The 24878-nt window shown below is 44.8% G+C and overlaps 1 protein-coding gene across 1 annotated transcript in view; it reads right to left on the bottom strand.

The window, feature by feature from the left end:
- Positions 1–783: 783 nt before the first annotated feature.
- The window catches only part of mrpl9 (mitochondrial ribosomal protein L9), a 46172-nt gene continuing 22077 nt past the window's right edge, over positions 784–24878 (bottom strand). Inside the window, 7 exon segments of the mRNA XM_072486279.1 lie at positions 784–1019; positions 1022–1104; positions 1106–1187; positions 1190–1402; positions 1405–1462; positions 1785–1918; positions 2810–2880. Of these exon segments, the coding sequence (XP_072342380.1) occupies positions 784–1019; positions 1022–1104; positions 1106–1187; positions 1190–1402; positions 1405–1462; positions 1785–1918; positions 2810–2880 (877 nt within the window).

The following is a 24878-nucleotide window of genomic DNA, read 5'->3' as shown; positions in this document are numbered from 1 at the left end:
GTTTATGCACCCCTTCCCGCACCTCAGCTTCGCCTCTGCACATTCCTGATGAAGTCTCTCAATGTACTTGGTGCCTTCCTAAAGAGCTATCTCCATTTTGATCAGTCACGAACCAGGGACTCCCATGAGTCAGTGGGGAACTTTGACCTCTTCAGAGATGCTTCGAGGACATCTCTAAAGCAATTCCGCTGCCTTCATGGCAATCTCCTGCTTTGACCAAGTTCTGAATAGAGCAGTTGCTTTGCCAATCCGGTGTCAGGCATACGAATGACATATCCTGCCCAGCAGAGCTGGTTTTGTGTGAACGGCCTGGCTTGGGCAAGGACGCTGTAGTTGGACTAGCTTTCTTTCCACCGGATTTGGAGGATCTGCTGATGGTACTACTCCAGTGTTTTGAGAATCCTCTTGTATGTTGGCCAAAGCTCTGAAGCACATGGAAGTGCGGGGATTCACTGCTGTCTGGTAAATCATGGCCTTGGTCTCAAGTTTGAGATTTTGGCCCTCAAATACTCACATCCTCAGTTTTGTTTTGATATGAGTCCTTTATTAATGGGGTTACAGTCAAAGCTGGTACAATTCACATTTCAGCCACAGTGTACACATTAATGGTAGGAGGCGGGGTGGGGGATGGGGGGGGGGGGGTAGAAGGGTTAAACTAACACCCTCACCCATCTGCCCGAGAGCTGCCCTGATCCCAGGGCAGATGTCACCCTGGCTCCCAGTGATGTGTAAGAGGCAGAAATGAGGAGCGGGCGTGATTCCCTGGAGTCCCACCACCCGTTGTCAGGTCACCTTGGGGGTTTCCTCCCCCGCTCCATCCTGCTCCACCTCCTCCGTCGCCCTCTGCCCCTGCTGATGGAGCAGCCACTCCTTGAAGCGCAGGGCCTTTGGCTGCTCGAAGTTCACCACTGACATGGGCGTGCAGGTCACCTCGATCCCATTCACTGTGACTTTGCACTAGCGTTGCCCCCAGGTCCTGATCAGTTCCTCGGGAATATTCAATGCGCGAGGTGGCACACTCGGAGCTCCTTCAGAAAGTGTCGACAGACAGGTTCCTTTGTCAGCTCCCACTTCACATTCTTCTTCATCCTCACCATCACTTTTCATTTCTCTAGTCCGGGTTTGCCTTCTCTCCTCTGGTTTTCCCTCTCAAAACTCCCTTCGCTCCTCCTCAAATATAGCCTTGTCTCCGGAGAGGCACAGACAGTGAGACCACGAAGAAAGAGCTTGTTGTGACCCAGGAACTTTTTCACAAATACCATGTCGCCTCGGCCTGCGAGCTTGGACACGGTCTGCTCCAGGTTCTCTTTGGCTCACGGTTTGGTGTCCTCCACCACCTTGTACACTCGGTGCCTCTTGGGGTGCAGCCTGGCCGGCTTGCCTTCCTTCGGGAGTAGAACTACCACCAGCGCTCCACGATGACCGCCCCCAGGGCCGAGCTCAGTCTCAATCTTCGGTCTCTCTCTCCTCATCCCGCCACCTCTGATGGCCTACTCCTGCTTCTAGTTCTTATGTTCTTATGTTCTTCTGTAACATGGCGTGAGGAACCTGAGGCTGGGTCTCTACAATCCAGGAAAATGGCTTCGCCGGCCCCGGGCACAGACTAGGCCCTGTCACCCAGGCAATCGTGCGCAGGTGGCTGAGAGAGACCCTCGGGGCCGGGCGCAGGGCTGCCCATTGCCCTCTTTCCCTCAGTTGGCTGAAAGCTGAGTTGGCACGTTGGAAGTGATGATGAATTTTGACTATTGATGTCTGCTTTCATGGAGAGGAGGCTTCCAATTTACAAAAACTGGTCCAAATTTTACAGGATTATCGTCACTGATCTTAATTGATGGGGCGAGGAGTTTTGCTGCAGAAACTAGTTGGAAGAGGATCTTAGTTTTCTGGATGATTATCGAAAGGCTCATTTTCTCATATGCTTCAGAAAAGGAGTTAACAATAACTTGAAGTTCAGTTTCAAGTGATAACACATTTAAGCATCATTTAAGCAGTGACTGAGGTTGGAGTGGTTTTGGGCTGTGCCTGGCAACTTGTTGGAATGGTTTTCAGCTTGGGTCTGTTCCTGGTCACAGGTCACATATGCATCTGCACATGACCATGCACAGAACGTGCTAATGTCTCACAGCAAAACCTGGCCTTCAACTGTCTTGGAGCACCCTGGCCGATGGGTTAAAGCCCAGCTCTGCGGACACTGTGTGGTAGCCAACACTTAATGACCACATCACAGTTCAAAGAAATAATCATGCACAGGCATCATCCACTTGCCAAATTTCAAAGGAATTACATTGGTTAAAAAGCACTTTGGGACATCCTGAAATTGTGAAAGATCCAGATAAATAGAGGTCTTTCTTTACTGAATAGACATGAGAATTTCTGCTACTTGTTGACTTGAAAGGGTCAAATCCATTTTCCAGAATATCGGCTGAAGTTATGGAGCATACAGCAAAGATTGACAAACCATCCAAGCATCATACTATACTTTTCATTTCAGGCATTTGACACCCTCTTGAATATGTTAGTGATTTTCTGGGTTGCTCTGTACATAGAACAATGCAGCTGTTTTGTATCTCTTCTTAGCTGCAACAACTCAATTTAAAAGTGAGCCCATCATTCAGGATTTCAAGCGTAACCACTATCGCCCACCAGCTATCCTGAAAAATACCGACCTCCCTCGTACCCCCTGTAAAGAAAAGATCAGGATCCACAGAAGTTAATGAGCTTGCAATGATGGGATAGTGGTAAATGCTCTGGTTCCTTCAGTAAATTAGATTCTCCCTTGTTGGAAAGAGAGTTAATTGACAGGAGATACATATGGTTGCAACATGCGTGCAATCTGTTATATCAGGGAACCCAGGAAAGTCAGCACCTACATATTGGTTGCTACAAGTAAATCACAAGATCAGAAAATCACATAAATCACAGATGGAAAAGGTAGCTGACGATTGGCTAACTGGTATAAATATCCTTGGCATGGCGGCATGGTGATTCACATATTTCCTGCACTGTGGGGTGGTCGGGCAGCAGTACGTGCCTGCCAGTCTTAAGTGATGATTTTCCGGTCTTAATTTTATATCTGTGCAGAGGAAAATGAAAACAAAAAAATCTCGTAGCATATTAACAGTCTGCTCTAGCCACCTTCACACCAGACACATTTGTTTTAGCTGAACTTCTAACATCAACTATGCAGTTTGTCCACCTCCAAAGGCACTTGTAAATATAGAGCATCTGCAGAGTATGAACATGCATGGAGCATCATGGACCTTCATGTTCACCTCCATGCATCATCCCAGGGCCAGGACCATGTGTCATTCCAGGCTACTGTGGGCCATCAGCAACAGCTAGAATTGCATTCAACCATAATCTACAACATCATGACCCGGCATATCTCTCACTCTACCATTACCACCAAGCCAAGGATCAACCCAATTCAAAGAAGAGTGCAGGAGGGCATGCGATGAGCAACACCAGGCATACCAAAAAATGAGATATCAGCCTGGTGAAGCTGCAACACAGGTACTTGTGTGCCAAACAGCATAAGCAGCAAGAAAGAGACAGCTAAGCAATTCCACAACGAACACATCTGTGCTAAGCAGGACATCAGGACTACCACATCCAGCTTTCAATGGTGGTGGACAATTAAACAACGCACTGGAGAAGGAGGGTCCACAAATATCCCCATCCTCAATGATGGAGGAGCTCAGCACATCTGTGCAAAAGACAAGGCTGAAGAATTCGTAGCCATCTTCAGCCAGAAGTGCAGAGTGGATGATCCATCTCGGTCTTCTTCGGAGGTTCCCAGCATCACAGATTTCAGTCTGCGATTCACTCCACATGATAACAAGAAATGGCCGAAGGCACTGGATGCCCAAAGGCTATAGGGCCGAACAGTATTCCAGCAATAGTACTGAAGACTTGTGCTCAGAACCTGCCGCACTCCTAGCCAAGCTGTTCCACTATAGCTACAAGACTGGCATCCATCCGGCGATGTGAAAAATTGCCCAGGTCTGTCCGGTACACAAGAAACAGGACAGATCCAACCCAACCAATTACCGCCCTATCAGTCTACTCTCCATCATCAGTAAAGTGATGGAGGAGTCATCAACAGTGCTTCAAGCGGCACTTACTCATCAATAACCTGGTCACGGATGCTCAATTTGGGTTCCGCCAGGGGCCCTCAGCTCGTGACCACATGACAGCCTTGGTTCAAACATGGATAAAAGAGCTGACTGCCAGAGGTGAGGTGAGGATGACTACCTTTAACGTCAAGGCAGCATTTCACCGAGTGTGGCATTAATTAGCCCTCGCTAAACTGGAGACAAAGGTAACCAGGGGGGAAACTCTCCGCTGGTTGGAGTCATACCTGGCAAAAAGGAAGATGGCTGTGGTGGTTGGAGGTCAATCATCTCAGCTCCAGGATATCACTGCAGGAGTTCCTCACGTTGGTGTCCTAGGCCCAACCATCTTCAACTGCTTCATTTATGACCTGCCTTCCATTATAAGGTCTGAAGTGATGATGTTCGCCGATGACTGCACAATGTTCAGCACCATTCGTGATGCCTCAGATAATAAAACAGTCCATGGACAATATCCAGGCTTGGGCTAAAAGTGGCAAGTTACATTTGCGCCACGCAAGTGTCAGGCAATGACCATCTCCTACAAGAAATGATCTAACCATCGCCCCTTGACATTCAATGGCATTATCATCACTGAATTCCCCTCATTGACATCCTGGGTATTACCATTGATCAGAAACTGAACTGGGCTAGCCACATTAATACTGTGGCTACTAGAGCAGGTGAAATCCTACAGTGAATTACTCACCTCCTCACCCCCCAAAACCTGTCCACCATCTACAAGGCACAAGTCAGGAGTGTAATGGAATACTCTCCACTTGCCTGGATGAGTGCAGTTCCAACAACACTCAAGAAGCTTGACACCATCCAGGACAAAGCAGCCCGCTTGATTGTTCCCCCTTCCACAAACATTCAATCCCTCCACCACCGACGAACAGTGGCATCTACAAGATGCACTGCAGTAACTCACCAAGGTTCCTTAGGTGGCACCTTCCAAACCCATGACCACTATCATCTAGAAGGACAACAGCAGCAGATACCTGGGAAGCCCACCACCTGGAGGTTCCCCTCTAAGTCACTCACCACCCTGACTTGGAAATATATCACCGTTCCTTCACTGTGTTGAGTCAAAATCCAGGAACTCCTTCCCTCACAGCACAACTGGTTTATCTACACCTCATGGATAGCAGCAGTTCAAGAAGGCAGCTCACCACCACCGTCTGAAGGGCAAGTAAGGTTGGCCCACCCAGCAACGCCCACATCCCGTAAATGATTTTTTAAAAAGTCTGTATTTGTGTGTGTATCTATGTGTGTGTATCTGTGTTTGTGTGCGTGTATCTGTATCTGTTTGTTTGTGTGTATCTGTGTTTATTCATGTGTGTGCATGTATATCTGTGTGTGCGTATCTGTGTTTGTGTGCGTGTATCTGTATCTGTTTGTTTGTGTGTATCTGTGTTTATTCATGTGTGTGCATGTATATCTGTGTGCGTATCTGTGTTTGTGTGCATGTATATGTTTGTGTATGTGTGCGTGTATCTGTGCATATGTGTGTATCTGTGTATGTGCATGTATCTGTGTGTGTGTATCTGCATTTGTGTATGTGTTTGTGTGTATGTATCTGTGTTTATGTGTGCGTGTATCTGTGTTTGTGTGTGTTTCTGAATCTGTGTTTGGGTGTGCATCTGTGTTTGTCTATGTATCTGTGTTTGTGTGTGTATATCTGTGTTCGTACGTATGTGTGTGTATTTGTGTTGATGCATGTGTGTGTATCTGCATTTGTGTGTGTGTATCTATGTTTGTGCATATGTATGTGTGTATCTGTGTTTGTGTGTGCATCTGTGTTTTTGCACGTGTGTGCGTGTTTGTGCGTTTTTGTTTGAGTGTGTGTCCAAAGTGGGCAATAGAGCATGAGAGAAAGAAGGAAAGTAAGAAAGAAGGGATTTATAACACTTGTTCCCCAGGCATCCAATCAATATGATGAACTCTGAGGGAGGTTTTTCTATACTGCTAACGTCATTAGTTGCATTTATGAGCATCTGAGCTGGAACAAGGAGGCTCGTCTCATTCTGGACACATAACAAGAGACATCTCCTTGGTCTCCGACGCAGCTCTGTTTCTAACTTAATTAACCTTTCCACCCCTTATTCAGAATTCTCCATTGTAAAATTGGATTCAATCTGTTTTGTAATGGGAGAAGGAATATCGCAGGGTGAAATCACAAATGAATGCAAGGCACAAAAATCAGGAACAAAGATGAAAGAGGCAAGTGAGCATTCACTGAGCATTCTGCAATCAGCAATAATATAGCCAAAATAACACAAAATAATTTAGTACTGAAGTTAAATTAACAGTGTACTTTTGATGGTCATAATAAAAGTATGACCTTGCTGCTTCAATAATTGTATGAAACAAGTAACAGCAGCTCATATTTAATAAAGATTGCATGGAACCATTCATTTGTTCATTTCAACGGACACTGAATTCTACTGACATGACTTGTATGCCACTTATCATTTGTCAGAAGTGTACATTGTCACAATTTGTGACACAGTGACAGTTACAACCATGATTGTATTTGCTCTCAGAATTGCTGTAAAAATATATAAATTATTGTAAATCTATAAGTGAGCATATCGATGATATGTACTACACTATAATCCCGATTTTACCACGAGAAATGAGGGCTGGGATTCTCCATTGCGAGTCCACCCACTATCGCTGCGAGCGAGAACGGAGAATTTTGGCGTGCCGGTCGCTGACGGCAGGATTTTGTACTCCCGCCGCTTGTCAATGGGATTTCCCATTGAAGCTGTCCCACGCCACCGGGAAACCGGTGAGCAAGGGTGCACGGCCGGGCGACCCAGAGGATCCTGCCGCCAGTGAACCAGAGAATCCCGCCCGAAAGCAGCCCCGCTATTTGCCCACATCACAACTTCTCCAGCTAGTGGATTAGAAAATTGGTTTGGTTTAATTCATGAGCATACACCTCCTTCCCATGCCAGAAAGTAGATGAGTCATTATTACACCATTGGGGGAATACCTATTCCTGTTCAAACAAGCAATAAGACAAGCTTGTTAATTAAAAGAAAACACCTATCTTACTCTATCATCATGATTCAGATCTCTGGAGCCATGTTAACAGTCATTTGTTTTGATTCAACAGCCCAAGGTTCCCCCTGCCCCAGCCCATTCTTGAGTGCATTTCCACTTTAAGGCCCTTACCCATAAAACAGGTTTATAGAGTGGTGAGATTAGCCAAATTATACCATTGTAGGAATGAGCAACATCCAACCCAACTTCAAAGCAAACGTTGCAGCAAAGTTATCAGATCGGGATTCGGAATGAGAATCTTGGCCGATTTTTTAACAACTCTCTAGGCCCTGGGTAGCATCACCAATTGTGGCACAGCTATATTGCCCTGCACTAAGATCAATGAGCACAAATCAGGGATAGAATGTGTGTTTCTCCTCATCGGTACAGCTTACCTTAACTTTGATTAGCATCTGTACCAACTTCACCACTTGAAACCCTCAGTCATGTTCATGCATCAGTGCTACATTTGTTCTAAACTTGTTCTTTTATTCTGAGATTCATTCCAGGAGTTCATTCTAAATCTCACCATTCACCCAGCTTCAGCACTTCCATGATTTAAAATTCTTTCAGACTCAAGTTTTGAAAATTCTGAACCTTCACTGCACAACTAACAGTTAAGCATCAGAATGCCATCAAACTTTGACATTAACGATGACAGAAACGAAGACAGGTGGCACAGTGGTTAATACTGCTGCCTCACAACGTCAGGGAACCGGGTTCAATTCCAGCCTCGGGTGACTGTCTGATGGGGGTTGGTACTTTCTCCCCGTGTCTGCGTGGGTTTCCACCAGGTGCTTCGGTTTCCTCCCACAGTCCAAAGATGTGCAGGTTCGGTGGATTGGCCATGATAAATTGATTGCCCCTTAGTGTCCAAAGATGTGCATGTTAGTTGGGGTTACAGGGATAGGGCGGGGAAGTGGGCCTAGGTCGGATGCTCTTTCAGAGGGGTAGGTGCAGACTCGATGGAACGAATGGCCTCCCTCTGCACTGCAGGAATGCTGTGGTTCAGAAGGTATTGATGGCAGCTGCTTAATATTTAATTTTTTCTCGTGCATGACATCAAAATTTAACACGCATTTCCAGACAGCCAAGGACATTGCTGCCACTCCTTATCTCAAAGGTCGCGCAACATAACTGTTTTGCAGTGCAGGTGAGTTAAACGTAGGTACGACCATATAGGATCATGCCCTGCTGGCGCAGCTATCTTTCTCACAGGTCAAGTATAATAAAACATGCGGCTACCAAAGAATTGGCTACTCAGCTTGAACCATTGGAATCCCAGTTGGCTGGTGATTTTCGAGGACTAATCTTGGCTTATTTTCCAATGTTGTAAGCTTGACTAACATTTTGCACAGCAAAGGAGCAGATATTTAACCACCTTCCACTCGCCCCTAGTGTTACGATACCCTGGACAGGTGCGCGGTCAATTTCAGCCCTACAGGCCCCACACTGCTTCTGATGCGAATCAGTTGGAGGCAGGAACAGCCCAGAGATTGGACAATCGGAGGTCTGCTGGACTCCAGGGCACAGCTGTGCCCTCGCCACGTATTGTGCCTCTGGACATGTTCATTCCTCAGCTGCTAGAGATGGACAGGCAAAGATGGGAATACCAGGAGGGATTGTCAGCAATATTTCTGTGACAGCAACACCAAATAGAGGAGTTCCAAAGCCTCCTGTCACAGGAGATGGGCAGCACGGTAGCACAGTGGGTAGCACTGTTGCTTCACAGGGCCAGGGCCCCAGATTCAATTCCCGGTTTGGGCCACTGTCTGTGCGGAGTCTGCATGTTCTCCCTGTGTCTGTAGGTTTCCTCTGGTTTCCTCCCACAAGTCCCGAAAGACGTGCTGTTAGGTAAATTGGATATTCTGAATTCTCCCTCAGGTTCCCGAACAGGCGCGGATTGTGGCGACTAGGGGATTTTCACAGTAACTTCATTGTAGTGTTAATGTAAGCCTATTTGTGACAATAAAGATTATTATTATTATTAGATGCTGCTGGTGATGTGTCGCATGCAGGCCAACACTGCAATGGTGACGGCCACAGTTGAAAGCCTGGGGCAAGATGTCAAATCCATGACTGCTGAATTGTAATAAAAGGTTTGTCAAAAAATTAAAATGGGGCTGCAGCCTAAAACATTTGACAGAGACATAGGGCTGGATTCTCCACTGTCAGGATTCTTCGTTATGCCAGCAGCCCGGGTATTTCCCGACGGCGTGGGGCTGGCCACAGTGGGAAACCCCATTGGCCGGCTGGCGAGACGGAGAATTCCGGGGGCGCGCCACACCGTGGGATGGAGAATCCCGTCCATCGTTCACGGATTCCACACGGCTGCAAAAAAGGCAGGAATATTGACTAAACAGAGTTCAGGAAAACCATAATATATTTAATTTTTCCATGAATAAGCAGGTGTGGAAGTGCAGGAAAGTCAGGAACAAACATCCTGGGGAAAAATACAGTAGTGGTGAAATGTTGGTCCATGGCAGGTGCACTGGCATTCTGAGAGTGTTAAACCTTTGATACATTTGATTTTTCTCAGAGCAATGAGGAAGTATTGGTTCCTAAGTGTGCAGGAACTTGATGCAAAGCTTTAAAACATCGACAGAGTGCTATAATTCTTCGCTACGCGCAGCTTCTCTATGGTGTGTTTACTTATCGCTGAGTCAACAACGAGGCTTAATCAATCAAGCACCAATAAGCTTTGATCAGTTACCAGACTCTCACAATAAAATACAGAACAGTTGAACCATTGAACACAAGGGGAAAGACTTCTAACCTCCTGAGAATTCGCCCACCGCACCACTGATGCTTCGGTGTCAATGTTCTCACTACAGGGAGAAAGCTTTGCTGACGAATATATTGCTCGGGCACTGGTGGCTCATGGACTCAATTCAAACAACTCACTCTGTTAAAAATGCAATACCCTCCTCACTTGATTTTCAATGACAAGTGGGGTGGGCAAAATCAACGTTGCCTTGCCAGTGTCACCCCCATCCTGTGAACAATTAAACAAACCATAACTCAGTTGTCAGAGGGTTGAATGCTTTCCGACAATTTTGCTAAAAGTAGAGATGGCCGTTGTCAGTGTTTCTTCAGTAAATGTAGGGTCGCAGTCAGTGAGCAGTCAGAAAGCATTTCAATCTAGCCATTTGCATGACATTGTAAGCTGCAAGCTTGAATAGTTTCTGATCCTCGTAGAACCTCCCGAGTGAGGTACAATTTTAATGTCACTGAAAGATGCTTATAATTCATAACATGCAGGGCATATTCTTCTTTTCATTCATCCTTTAATTTTTCCCCTCCTCTCCCACAGTCACTGAGTTGCATTGTTCAACAGAAGTCTGCAATTCTCCCTAAGAAAAAAAGACTTGCTTCTATATAATACCGTTCATGACCACCGGATGTCTCAATATACTTTCAGTTAATGAAGCACTTTTGAAGTGCAGTCACTGTTGCAATGTAGGAAAAATGGCAGCCAATTTGTGCACAGCAAGCTCCCACGGTCAGCAAGGTGAGAATCTGTGTTTGTGATGTTGTTTGAGGGATAAATATTGATCCGGACATTGGGGTTAACACCCAAAATAGTGCATGGGATCTGTCACGAGGACAGCCTCGGTTTAACATCTCATCCAAATGTCAGTGCCTCCAACAGCGCAGCATTTCCTCAGTGCAGCACTAGAGGGTCAGCCTTGTGCCCAGGTCCTGGAATGAGACATGAATCTTTATACAGCACTAGGAAGTGCTGAGGGTTGTGGCCACGGGTGGTACAGGCTTGGAGGGCCGAAGGGCCTGTTCCTGTCCTGTATTTTCTTTGTTCTCTTTGTTCTTTGTTCTTCCAGAATCTTGTGACTTAGAAACGCGTGTACCATCATCTAAACTATCGTTGACACAGCTAGAACTCAAACAATCACAGCAAATAATAATCTTGGCTGGTCAGAGTAGGGCATTTTTTGAATGAAGTTCCAACAGTGTCATCAACATTATAGCCACAGTTTCTTTCAGTTACTCTGGTAAATGAAAGGAATTGATAGGTGTTAACGTATCAGAGAATAAATCCTTGCTGGTGGGAAGTCTTTTGATCTACAGTGACGTCAGCCAAGTTTTTGCGCGGGCTTCTGTTCTCTATCTTAGATTGTACGAGCAACATCTCCTCATAAACCTTGTATCACGGTTGTAAAAAAAACCAAGTGTGTGGCACTTCCACACCTTTTCTCTTTGCGGCACAATGAGAGTAACAATGGGATAGATGGAGAGGAAATGTTTCTGTTGGTGGATGAGTGTAGGTCAGAAGCTCGGAAGCAGAGCCAGGTCATTCAGGAAAGAAGTTAAGAAACACGTCATACAAACTGCAGCAGAAGTATAGAACTCTATCCCAAGAGAAGCAACCAATGTTCATTCAACTCATAATTTTAAATCTGAGATCAATAGATTTTTGCTAGACAAGGGTAGAAAAAGAAATGGAATCAAGGCAGGTGTGATAGAGTCAAGCACAGTGGCATGGTGATTAAAAGAAAATTGGCCCTTAGTGTCCAGCGATTGTGGGTTAGGTAGTGTGAAGGGGATAGGGTGCGGGAGAGGGAGGAGGTAGGGTCCTCTTTCAGAGGGCCGGTGCAGGCTCGATGGGCCGAACGGCCTCCTTCTGAACTGTATGATTCTATGGTTCGTAGGATTCTATGATTTCATTAAATAACATGAATAGGGTTGACAGGTTGAATGGCCTATTCCTGTTCCTATCCTTGTTAAAGTCATTCTTTGTGTGTGAGCCAGCCAGGAATCACAGTGCAGGCATGATTATCAACAACAAAAGGCATCACAAATGAGCCTAAGTCTGTCTCCAAGCATTGCCCATACACTTTCCAAAAACAATCACCAGGCAGCAAGCAGGAGTAGGGCCCCTGCTGAATCCTCATGTCTGTCCTACCCCTCCCTCACCCTCACCCCCAGCTCCTTTATTTATAATAATAATCTTTATTGTCACAAGTAGGCTTACATTAACACAACAATGAAGTTACTGTGAAAAGCCCCCAGGCGCCACATTTCAGCACCTGTTCGGATACACTGAAGGAGAATTCAGAATGTCCAATGCACCTAACACCACGTCTTTCAGGACTTGTGGGAGGAAACCGGAGCACCCGGAGGAAACCCACGCAGACAGGGGGAGCATGTGCAAACTCCCCACAGGCAGTGACCCAAGCCAGGAATCAAACCTGGGACCCTGGCGCTGTGAAGCAGTAGAGCTAACCACTGTGCTACCGTGCTGCCCAGAAGCTGCCCACCCTGAGCACTAACAATGAGCCAACGTACTACCAATCTGGAGCGGAGTTTGTTCTTTTCCTGGGTCAGGAACATCAACACTCTGGGGGAGTTTTTGAGGGTTTTTGATTCATAATATTTGTCAATATAGTTTCATTGCCGCTCCACAATGAATACTTTGGAAAAATTGGTCATCATAGTTAAGCTATAGTATACATGCTATTGTGTGACTGAACTGTAGCTTTAAGAACTATTTTAGTTTTCCTGTCTGGTTGGTCATTGGGAAAGGAACAATCAAATTTAATTTATCTCATAACTCAAAAGTAATGGGGCGGTGGGATTAAAAAGTCCGGATGTTGCCAAAAAAACATCCTTTCGTACAAAAATGTCCTGTCTATTTAAATGTTTACAATCCTTTAATGTAAGATGCAAAGCCAGAGTACGCAAACAAGACTAGATTTGATTTCAGACAGGCAGAATGGGCAATTGCTGGATAAGGTTTCAGTAAAATTCATTGATCAAGACTTGTAGAAGCAGCAAAGAGTTAACCACGATGAGAATCCATACTGGCTTACAGCTCCGAGAGCACTTATTGGCATCCTCCCTTCTAACGCCCATCCCTTTTTTTTATCCCACTCATGTCCCTGTCATTACCAAGGACCAAACATTCTCCTCTGCCCACACAGACGAAAAAGCACAGGGCGGACTTAAGACCAAACGACATCCCAGACCGAGTCTTCTTCGCCTTCAAAGAGGCTGAGCAACTTCTCCTACCACAAAATAGAGGTGGGAAGACTTTCTGGCGCTACTGCTGCCTGAGGGTGTCTGGCAGAATCAGCTAGAAACTGTGCTTAAGAACCCAATAAACCATCGGAATCAAAGTCTTGTGGAGATGAACTGTTATTAAAATACTGTAGGCACACTGACCTGGAAAAGGAGGAGGCTGGGTTTGGGGTGGGGGGTTTGCAGAATGGGTGGAAGAGGAGGGACCTGAAGCGACTGCTGCAGACGGTGAGACTGTCTGCTTAGACACCTCAGGCATTCAAAGGGTGTGCAGTGGAATAAGCCTGAGTTCCTGCACTGACAGAAAAAGCGAAAGAGAAACTCGACAGGCAGGCACACAATTAACCCTCGAGAGACAACAATGGGAAGAGCTGTGAGCATTTTACAAACGCATTTCATTCTTTGTGTAAGAAGCAATGAGGTGCAACAACAGTGGGTACACACTGCCCTCGAATGGTTAGATATCCTACTGCATTCAATCATACAATTTTTCTCCCTTCAGCCTCTGGGGCTGAGAGTGGGCGGCACTGTCAGCAATACCAGACCAGCCGGATGCTCCAAAACTCAAAATCAGTTCCTGTTGAGTGAGTCTCTGGTTTACCACAAAGTGTATTTGCAGATCAAAAATACATGTATTGTGAGGATTCATGTAGAAATCTCCATGTGTGTGCCCTACTCCATTCCCCCCTGCCTTCACAAACCACCAACACCCAATCCCCCACACTCCCACCACCTCCCAAAGTGCAATGAAGAGGGTTAAAGATATAGAAAATGAGCAGTAACTCCTAAATGTACAGAGGCACAGATTTCGTTCAGGGAGGTCTTAGCATTGGGATATTCATGAACCTGAAACCCAACCCGAAACAACTTATTTAGCACTAGCATCCTCCAGATCCCACAAACAGACCAGGATGCGCTCCTGTTACAAGTGTCACGTGTGTGGTTTCCAACAAGACAATCTGGCTTATTTTTTTAAAGTGGGCTGCTACGCGGCATCTGAAAATGGACTCAGATTGATTAAACTCACAAAAGACTTTTCATCAACAACAAAGCAAACATCAGCCTTGTTGTCTGTATGCTTAAAACAGGCAGCCTTACCCAATATGACAACCAGAGTCACTCTCCTATCAACACCAGCTGAAGCCCACTGTCAAGTGATCCTCAACTGTATTCAGGTCAGCGATGGTGAACTTTGAGATGAACTTGCTGACTTCAAGTCAAAATGCTCTTTCATCAAACCGATTTTTACACTGTAGTATATTGTTGAGAACCACCAAGAACATCAAGCGTTCCTGCCAACTACCCCCCCCCCACCCACCCCCCCTCCACCTTGCCTTCAATTTTATTGATTTGTTATGAACCCCGCTGATGCTCAATGCAAGGGCATCCTAAATCCCAGAAGGGAAACTTGAAATACCAGTTCTTAACAGTTTAGTTTTGTGATTTGGAAAAATGTGAGAAAAGAGATTAACCCCGGTGTGGAAAGAAGTCAGTCTTGCTATAAATTAATCAAATAACAAAATGTTTATTGAACTTTAAAACACGCAGCATGAAAGGCAACAAGAAAAACATTTACAATTAACCAAATTAATGGCTACCTAGACAGTTTACTTGAGGTACACACCCCCCCTAATCTAAATCAATTGACTTTCCTAAACTCTGAAAATGCACCTTCCCAAAACAACATCCCATAGGTTTTAACACTACATGCCAAACCTGGCAAATAATGACCAAACTGGACCTATAACTTTCTTTGGGGAACCTGTCTTCTAGTTTAGAGTAGAACTTACGGGATCTGACACAGAAAGACTTCTTCTGTTTTCAGTACACAGCTTGACTCTCCCTGAGAGACAAAAAAGTTCTGTTTGCAAACTGGGCGTGGCTATAATCTAAGTTAGTATACTGCTGGACTCCTTTTGTTGTCACAGAAGAGTCTGGAAAGGAGAGTTGAAAATAATTGTTTCTTGCCAAAGTAAAGTATATACAAGTGACAACTCCATTTTGCTTTAAAAAATATCTATTTCACCCTGCTACTCGTCTGCATCCCACAAGACCTCAGTGCAGCTACATGCCTAGCTTTAGAATTCTTTACTTTTCATTCCATTCCAAATTGCAGAGATTTCACCACAATGTTTGATAACCTTCATCAGTCTTCACTCTGGAAAATTAACTCTTCATACTGTATCCCATCAAGGATGGTATTGGGAAGATCTCTGAGAATTTCAGATGGTATATTAAGGATGCAGGATGGTTACTGTGACTGATTCCATGTGCTTTCAGAGATCTGACAAAGTTGTGCCCTATTCCAGCTTTATTTCTTTATTTTGTTGTCATCAGTGACTGGGAATTAAATAAATCAACCGAAGATAATCTTGGGTGGAAATGGATTGATGATAGACAATTTACAGATTTGCACTTTATTGATGTCAGCGTGGGCTGTCAGACAGCATGACAGAGTTCCAGAAGCTCATGAACTTAGTCTGCAGTCAGGCTGAGAGAGTGGGACTCACTACAAACGCCAAAGAAAACAAGAAAATATGATGACAGGAAAACACCAACACCCCCTCCCCCTGCCCCTCCTCCCTGGCCTATATTAATCGTACGTAGCCAGTTGCTTTTAGAGTTGAGAAGAAGCAGCAAGCTGAGTTCCTCTCCTCCCATTTCCGCTCCCAAATACTGTAAAGCATTATAAAATGCTCTAATTCGAATGAATGTTACTTTCTGAACTTAAATAAGCAAATCATAGAGTGATACAAAACAGGAGGTGTATTAACACTCGGAAAATTCAATCCAATTAGCCCTATTTCTCTGCCCTTACTCCATAGCCTTGCAAGTTTTAGCTTTGTAAGTTTAGATCGAATTTCCGAACAGCGAATCAGGACCCAATATTCTTTCAGTCAGTGCATTCTGGACCATAACTTCTTGCTGCAGTAAAAGAATTCTCATCTTGTTTCTGGTTCTTTTTCCAAATACTATAAATCTGTGTCCTCCAGTTACTGAGCATTCTGCCAGTGGAATTGTCCTCATCTATTCTATCGACAACCTTCACAACACCTCTGAGAAATCTCCCCATAACCTTCTCTGCTCCAAATAGAACAATCGTTTTTTTCTCATCTCGCCACATAACTGAAGTCGCTTATCTCTAGTGCAATCCGAGTAAATGGCTGCCCTCTTTCTATGGCATTGTCATCATCCCCAAAGATGCTAACTGGTTTAGTATGTCCCTCCAAAAATCTTTGTTCTTAAAACCATAATGGCTTTACACAAAGGCTCACAGACTTTGCAGGAAACTGCTTCTGGTGAGCGTGAATGGTTTTTAGGTTTGCTGAGGTGTCCATCTGCTGCAATGATTGTGATTACAGTCTCTGTCTATAAAACAAGCGCAATTTGATTTAAGATCACATGAGGACTGAATTTAATCTCCAGCTCCTAATAGTATTATCAAATTTTAAAAACTAGTCAGAGGTTTTGGTGTTGGGGGTAGAACCAACTGACTGGCCAGGCCTGCCAAAGTTGCATTCATAAATTGATATAATCCCTCTTTTCTTATGAAAGAGCATTTCTGGCTTAAGGTCGCATTGTGCCAATGGTTTTTTCAAGGCACATGGTGTGGCCCTACATTAACAAGAAAACCTTGCATTTATATAGCATGTTATGACTGGGATGGGAGGAGAGCGTAGTTTCACTAGCCCACAACTCCACAGGTCACACCAGTGTAAATATTTAATCCATGCACCAGATTGGCTGACAAATGTTCGACCCAGAATAAAAGAAACTTTAATTTGGTTTCTTTCAATAAACTCAGAACAATAGATTTATTATGAAACAAAACTTTTTTTGAAAATTGGTTAACATACAATCTGTAATCGGAAGTGTAAAAATTTACCCCTTTTAAAAATACCAACACACACATACATAAAACAAAGGTTAAGACTTTGTACGGGCAGCACGGTAGCATTGTGGATAGCACAATTGCTTCACAGCTCCAGGGTCCCAGGTTCGATTCTGGCTTGGGTCACTGTCTGTGCAGAGTCTGCACATCCTCCCCGTGTGTGCGTGGGTTTCCTCCGGGTGCTCCGGTTTCCTCCCACAGTCCAAAGATGTGCGGGTTAGGTGGATTGGCCATGATAAATTGCCCTTAGTGTCCAAAATTGCCCTTAGTGTTGGGTGGGGTTGCTGGGTTGTGGGGATAGGGTGGAGGTGTTGACCTTGGGTAGGGTGCTCTTTCCAAGAGCCGGTGCAGACTCGATGAGCCGAATGGCCTCCTTATGCACTGTAAATTCTATAATCTATGACTGCAATGGTGGGCGTAAGAACACTTTCTAAAGACAGATAAAGTTCAAAAAGGTCTTGATGCTGTCAATTTGGTGTTATTGTATGTGAAGAAATCCTTTCCAAAGCATCTCCGGTGAAACACTGTCTTTGTTAACTTACACCTGTCTCAGCTTTGCATGCTTTCAAATACTGACGAATGCAATGAAGATTTTCTGGCTGAAGGTGAACACCCACTCTAGACTGCAGGAAATACAGGGAAAGATCACTTGACTGAATTTAATCTCCAGCTCCTAACAGTACTATCAAATTTTAAAAAGTAGAACAAGAACAAAGAACAAAGAAAATGACAGCACAGGAACAGGCCCTTCGGCCCTCGCAGCCTGCGCCGCTCCAGATCCTTTATCTAAACCTGTCTTCTATTTTCCAAGGATCTACTTCCCTCTGTTCCCCGCCTGTTCATATATCTGTTCAGATGCATCTTAAATGATGCTATCGTGCCTGCCTCTATCACCTCTGCTGGCAAAGCGTTCCAGGCACCCACCACCCTCTGCGTAAAGAACTTTCCACGTACATCTCCCTTAAACTTTCCCCCTCTCACCTTGAAATCGTGACCCCTTGTAATTGACACCCCCACTCTTGGAAAAAGCTTGTTGCTATCCACCCTGTCCATACCTCTTATAATTTTGTAGACCTCAATCAGGCCCCCCTCAACCTCCGTCTTTCCAACGAAAACAATCCTAATCTACTCAACCTTTCTTCATAGCTAGCACCCTCCATACCAGGCAACATCCTGGTGAACCTCCCCTGTACCATCTCTAAAGCATCCACATCCTTCTGGTAATGTGGCGACCAGAACTGCACGCAGTATTCCAAATTTGGCCTAACCAAAGTCCTATACAACTGTAACATGACCTGCCGACTCTTGTACTCAATACCCCGTCTGATGAAGGCAAGCATGCTGTATGCCTTCTTGACCACTCTATCGACCTGCGTTGCCACCTTCAGGGTACAATAGACCTGATCTCCCAGATCTCTCTGTACATCAATTTTCCCCAGGTTTCTTCCATTGCCCGTATAGTCCACTCTTGAATTAGATCTTCCAAAATGCATCACCTCGCATTTGCCTGGATTGAATTCCATCTGCCATTTCTCTGCCCAACTCTCCAATCAATCTATATTTTGCTGTATTCTTTACGAAGTCTTACAACACCAGGTTAAAGTTCAACAGGTTTGTTTCGATGTCACTAGCTTTCGGAGCACTGCTCCTTCCTCAGGTGAATGCAGAGGTATGTTCCAGAAACATATATATAGACAAATTCAAAGATGCCAAACAATGCTTGGAATGCGACCATTAGCAGGTGATTAAATCTTTACAGATCCAGAGATGGGGCAACCCCAGGTTAAAGAGATGTGAATTGTATCAAGCCAGGACAGTTGGTAGGATTTCGCAGGCCAGATGGTGGGGGATGAAAGTAATGCGACATGAAACCCAGGTCCCGGTTGGGGCCGCACTCATGTGTGCGGAACTTGGCTATAAGTTTCTGCTCGGCGATTCTGCGTTGTCGCGCGTCCTGAAGGCCGCCTTGGAGAACGCTTACCCGGAGATCAGAGGCTGAATGCCCTTGACTGCTGAAGTGTTCCCCGACTGGAAGGGAACATTCCTGCCTGGTGATTGTTGTGCGATGTCCGTTCATTCGTTGTCGCAGCGTCTGCATGGTCTCGCCAATCACTTACCTGCAGGTTTTGGTGTTGGGGGCAGAACCAACTGACTGGCCAGTTGGGCCAGTCATATACAATACAGGAAATCAAACTTCTTTCACAATTTCCTCCCAAGACATACACTCAGTTTAAAAAGCATGTTCAGCCAGAAATTCTCCCTGGCTAGGTGTTTTTAAACAAATCAGCAGGAGCTCACAGCCTGGCAACAGCAGTTATATTTTTAATTTTAATACCAGTTAACCAAATAACCCTTAACTCCCCAGGTGTCTTGTTGGTCATTTAGTTGAACTTATGTGATTTCTTGGGGGAAAAAAAGCTTTTCGCAGACCAAAGTGAACTTGTGACATTTAAAAAAAACCTCAGGACATTGCCCAATCATTAAATGTCCCGATTAAAAGAAAACATGTAGTTCTTGGAGATATGAATTTCTCATGAGTGCCTTTACTGATGTTCCACAGGAGAATTAAGCAGACAAAATTTGACATCAAGCCACATGAGGGAGATATCAGGAAAGATATTCAAAGAGGTAGGTTTTAAAGAGCATCTAAAAGGAGAAAAAAAAGATAAAGAGGAAGAAAGGTTTAGGAGAGAATTCGAGAGCTCATTGCCTTTGCAGCTTAAAACATGACTACAAATGTTGGAGCAATTTAATTTCGGAATTCTCAATGCCAGAATTGGAGGAATGCAAATCTCCTAAAGGGCTGTAGAAGACCACTGCGATGGGTAAAGGTGAGGCCAGGTAGGTATTTGAAAGGAAAGATGAGAACTTTAAAAAAATTTAATTGGATTTTAAAACGGTATAATTACTGTTATGGTTGCCACATTCAAAGGAACCCTAGCAATCAGCATAATAATAATCTTTATTAGTGTCACAAGTAGGACTACATTAACACTGCAATGAAGTTACTGTGAAAATCCCCTAGTTGCCACATTCCGGCGCCTGTTCGGGTACATTGAGGGACAATTCAGAATGTCCAATTCACCAAACAAGCACGTCTTTCGGAACTTGTGGGAGGAAAGAGGAGCGCCCGGAGGAAACCCACGCAGACACAGGGAGACTGTGCAGACTCCGCACAGACAGTGACCTAAGCGGGAATCGAACCTGGGACCCTGGCATTGTGAAGCATCAGTGCTAACCACTGTGCTAGCATGCCGCCCCATCTGACAATTGTTACTAACTGACATGTCTTAAATCCTCTGAAGGACTGCTGGGATGGTTAAGTGTACAATTGCCCTGAGAAGAAGCTGCTCTGTCTTTTGTCCGAGGTGCTAGGCACCCTTGTGGCTGGTCCCAGATCTTCATCAGGGCAGAATGTATAGTACCTGAGAGGAGCTAGAAGCCTTCAACCCAAACCTCAAAGTGTGGCAAACCTAGGAGCAACCAATTCTCAGAAGTTAAAGCACAAGCTCTCTGCAGGCCCAGTCACAGTCTTGTAAGTGAAATGGTGTCTGATCTTTTGTCTTGAGGAATGCCCCTGCAGATGGTCGCACCCTGCACTTGTGTAAGTCTCTCAAACTGTTGCTGAGAGGCTACCAGCGAACTGCTGTTCACTCTCTAAAAAACCTTGCTGGTATGTATTCTCAGACTATGCCGCTCATTCATAATTTCCCTTCATTTTTTAAATATAAATTTAGAGTACCCAATTCATTTTTTCCAATTAAGGGGAAATTTAGCGTGGCCAATCCACCTACCCGGCACATCTTTAGGTTGTGGGAGCGAAACCCACGCAAATACAGGGAGACTGTGCAAACTCCACACGGACAGTAACCCAGAGCCGGGATCAAACCTGGGACCTCAGCACCGTGAGGCAGCAATGCTAACCACTGCAACACCGTGCTGCCCCCCATAACTTCCCTTCTGAAGGGCAGCCCAATAGGGCAATCCACTCGGTGGCCATTCTCCTTGAGTGAGTTCACTTCAACGTAATGCACTTGTTGTTTCCAGATCACATCCATTTCAGAGCATCATTCAACACTGATGTATTACAGAGCAAACTATTTGTAAGATCCACAGCAAGGGTGCCATGTAGCTTTTCAACAATAACAGAATGTGTAGAACAGGGGAAATGTTGGCCTCATCCTTTGTGCACTGTCTCCCTGTGATTTATATAGTGCAATGTGAACTATGCTCCAATCGTAAAATAACAGATGCAGAGCTGGATAAACGTGGCTTATACATAGCTGTCGGTCTTGGCTCAGAATCTGAATGTCATGGGTTCAAGTTCCATTTCAGAGTTTTGAGCATGTAATTTAGGCTTTTTACGTATATTAAAATGTTGTCCAGTTTCATTTGTCTTGTACCTAGCTAGCGATGTGCTGTGCATACTTTATCAAAATCCATCTGTGTTACTCATTGATCCTCCCCTATCAGGACTCCAGGAATAGAATAAGCCTTGATCCACGTCACCCTAAACTATACTTCTCTGGCCAAATCAGACTATCTTCATTGAATAATTGATCAAGTTGTATTTGTTGATGAAGCTAGCAATTGACATCTAATTTACTGATGTGTATTTATTCGTTCCCTCCCTTCTTTCTTTTTGAATAAAGGTGTAACATTTGATATCTTCTAATTCTCTGTTGCTGACCAGCAAGCTTTCTATTTACCACCCTCGGGTAGAAACCAAATACGTCCAGCTTTATTCCCATTATTATATTTATTATAATTACCCTGTTATATCAATGACTCATTTCTCCCCATTGCAAATCTCTCGCTTTCTTTATATTTTTGGTATTATAATCTCCTCTTGCATTTTGACGACTGCAGTAAAATAAATATTTTTCGATTTTGCCATGTCCTATTTTTGTTAGACTCAAATCTGTCTTCTTTTTTTTTTAAATTTAGAGTACCCAATTCATTTTTTCCAATTAAGGGGCAATTTAGCATGTTCAATCCACCTAGCCTGCACATTTTTGGGTAGTGGGAGCGAAACCCACGCAAACACGAGGAGAATGTGCAAACTCCACACGGACAGTGACCCAGAGCCGGGATTGAACCTGGGACCTCGGCGCCATGAGGCAGCAGGGCTAACCCACTGCCACCGTGCTGCCCTAAATCTGTCTTCTTTTAAACGACATCCACCTTCTCCTTTAGCAATCTTTTACCTGATCAATTTAGAAATATAGCTATTACTCTCAATACCATCTGCAAATGATTTTTCATTGTGCCTGACCTATTATTTTCTTGATCTCATGCTGCTGTTTTCCTTTATCCGACCAGTCCTGTGTTATTTGGCCTCTTCCTCAACATTACCTTCTCCTTCTGATTTGATATTTTAACAATCACTGTATCAGGCTGGAATTAGATTGCATTTGGTAATAATCCAATCTAGTGTGAGACGGTCTCCCAAGGAGGGCACAGGCATGGCTTTAAGGGTCCGCTAGCCTCTGGAATGACTTCATGGAGTACTGTATGCAGTTCTGGTTGCTATACTACAGGAAGGATGTGATTACACTCGATTGACCAGAATGTTACCTGGGCTGGAGCGTTTCAGCTATGAAGAGATGCTGGGGTTCCTCAGAGCAGAGAAGGCTGAGGGGGGACATGATCGAGGTGTAGAAAATTATGAGGGATATAGATGGGGTCGATAAGAAGGAACTTTTCCCCTTAGTTGAGGGGGGTCAATAACCAGGAGACACAGATTTAAGATGAGGGGCAGATTTAAAGGGGATTTGAGGAAAACGTATTCACCCAGAGGGTGTTGGGAATCTGCCTGAAAGGATGGTAAAGATTGGAACCCGCACAACTTTCAAAAAGCAGTTAAGTGTGTAGCCACCTAAATTGGCCAACTCCCGATTTAAAATGGCGAACGGCAAAGGCTGATGGGAAAGTCAGCCAACATAGACAGAAACCAGTAGCTGCATGTTTGCTGTGTATTTACCTCTGCAAAGGCCAGACAACATCGATACCAGCGACCATCACCATAACAATGTAGCAGCCATCTGCATACTGATGAGCAATCCCCGGGAACAATAAGTAACATTTTGGACACACAAAGCAAAGCCAGACTCCTCGGCGCCAGCAGGAGCCAACACAAAGGAGGTGAACGAGCCCCTCAAGACCGCCCATCGATCAGGGAACCACTCCAGTATTGGAGAAATCGAACCAAGCGATTGGGACAAAGTCCAATGACTTGGGACCAGGTACAGGGTCCGCCCCGAAAGGCGGGAAGCCCCTGGGGACTATAAGAGTTAAGCCCCAAGCTCTCTTCAGCTCACTTCACTTCTGCGTCCTGCCCGGGTCACCCAGCAATACAAACCAACATTGACCGTGACCGGTGCAGTGACTCCCGACAGAAGTAAGTCTTAATTCAATGCTCTCTACGAGATAGGCGCTCCTAGCTACCAATCCGTACCAACTTCGAATCCCGCAGACTCAGAACCCAAACGAAAGGCCATTTGTTCCCCTGACCTGATGGGCCAGTCCGAAGTTAAGTATAGGCCTGTTAGTTATAGACGTAGCTTAGACGTAGAATTTGTGCATGAGTAGCGATTACTGTGTATAATAAATGTGCTTTGATTTGAATCTTACTAATCAGTGTATTGGGTTATTGATCATTACTCGGACTTGAACCTGGTGGCGGTATCATAAAGATACCTGCCGACTTGAGAGCAAAGGTAATAAAACAGAGCAATTGAACCAAGGAGAAAATCAGCAACAGGTGAACACTTCAAAAGCCATAGTATACGAGGCTATGGACCAAGTACTGAAAAATGGGATTAGAATAGATGGATGCTTGATGGCTGCCACACACATGATGGACCAAAGGGCTTCTTTTTGTGCATTTAAGCACTATGGCTCTGTGACCCGATAACAATTCAATAACACTACTCAACCAAAGTCTCTTCACTTCCACATGAAACTAGGAGTATAATAGAACTTTTAATATGCTCCATGTGGGCATTGTCCGAAATAATCGGCAGCAGGGTTTCAGAATGAATGGTGAAATATTTCGAAGACATTATGGTGTAAATAGAATAGCCATCAGTCCCAAGTGGACCAATGATGAATGGGTATTCCACAACACCCTGCCTTACCCCCGTATGGATGCTTCATAGAGTCATTGAGTCATACATGTTTACAGCATGGAAACAGGCCCATCGGCCAAGCTTGTCTATGCCGCCCAGTTTCTATCACTAAGCTAGTCCCACTTGCCTGCATTTGGCCCTCATCCCTCTATACCCACCCTGCCCATGTAACTGTCTAACTGCTTTTTAAAGGATAAAATTGTGCCCGTCTCTACCACTGCCCCTGGCAGCCCATTCCAGGTGCTCACCACCCCTGTGTGAAGAAATTTCCCCTCTGGTCTCTTTTGTATCTGTCTCCTCTCACCTTAAGCCTATGCCCTCTACTTCTAGACTCCTCTACTTTTGGGAAAAGATGTCGACTATCTACTTTATCGATGCTCCTCATTACTTTATAGACCTTTATAAGATCACCCCTAAGCCTCCTACGTTCCAGGGCAAAAAGTCCCAGCCTAGCCAGCCTCTCTTTATAACTCAGACCATCCTCGCAAATCCCTTCTGCACTCTTTCTAGATTAACAATATTCTTCCTATAGTAGGGTGACCAGAACTGAACACAGTATTCCATGTGTGGTCTCACCAAAGTCTTTAATAACTTCAACATGACGTCCCAACTCCTGTATTCAATATTCTGACCAATCAAACGAGCATGCTGAATGCC

Source organism: Scyliorhinus torazame, chromosome 21 (genome assembly GCF_047496885.1).
Source record: "Scyliorhinus torazame isolate Kashiwa2021f chromosome 21, sScyTor2.1, whole genome shotgun sequence".
Taxonomy (NCBI): Eukaryota; Metazoa; Chordata; class Chondrichthyes; order Carcharhiniformes; family Scyliorhinidae; genus Scyliorhinus; species Scyliorhinus torazame.
This window is presented reverse-complemented; position numbering and strand designations above follow the sequence as displayed.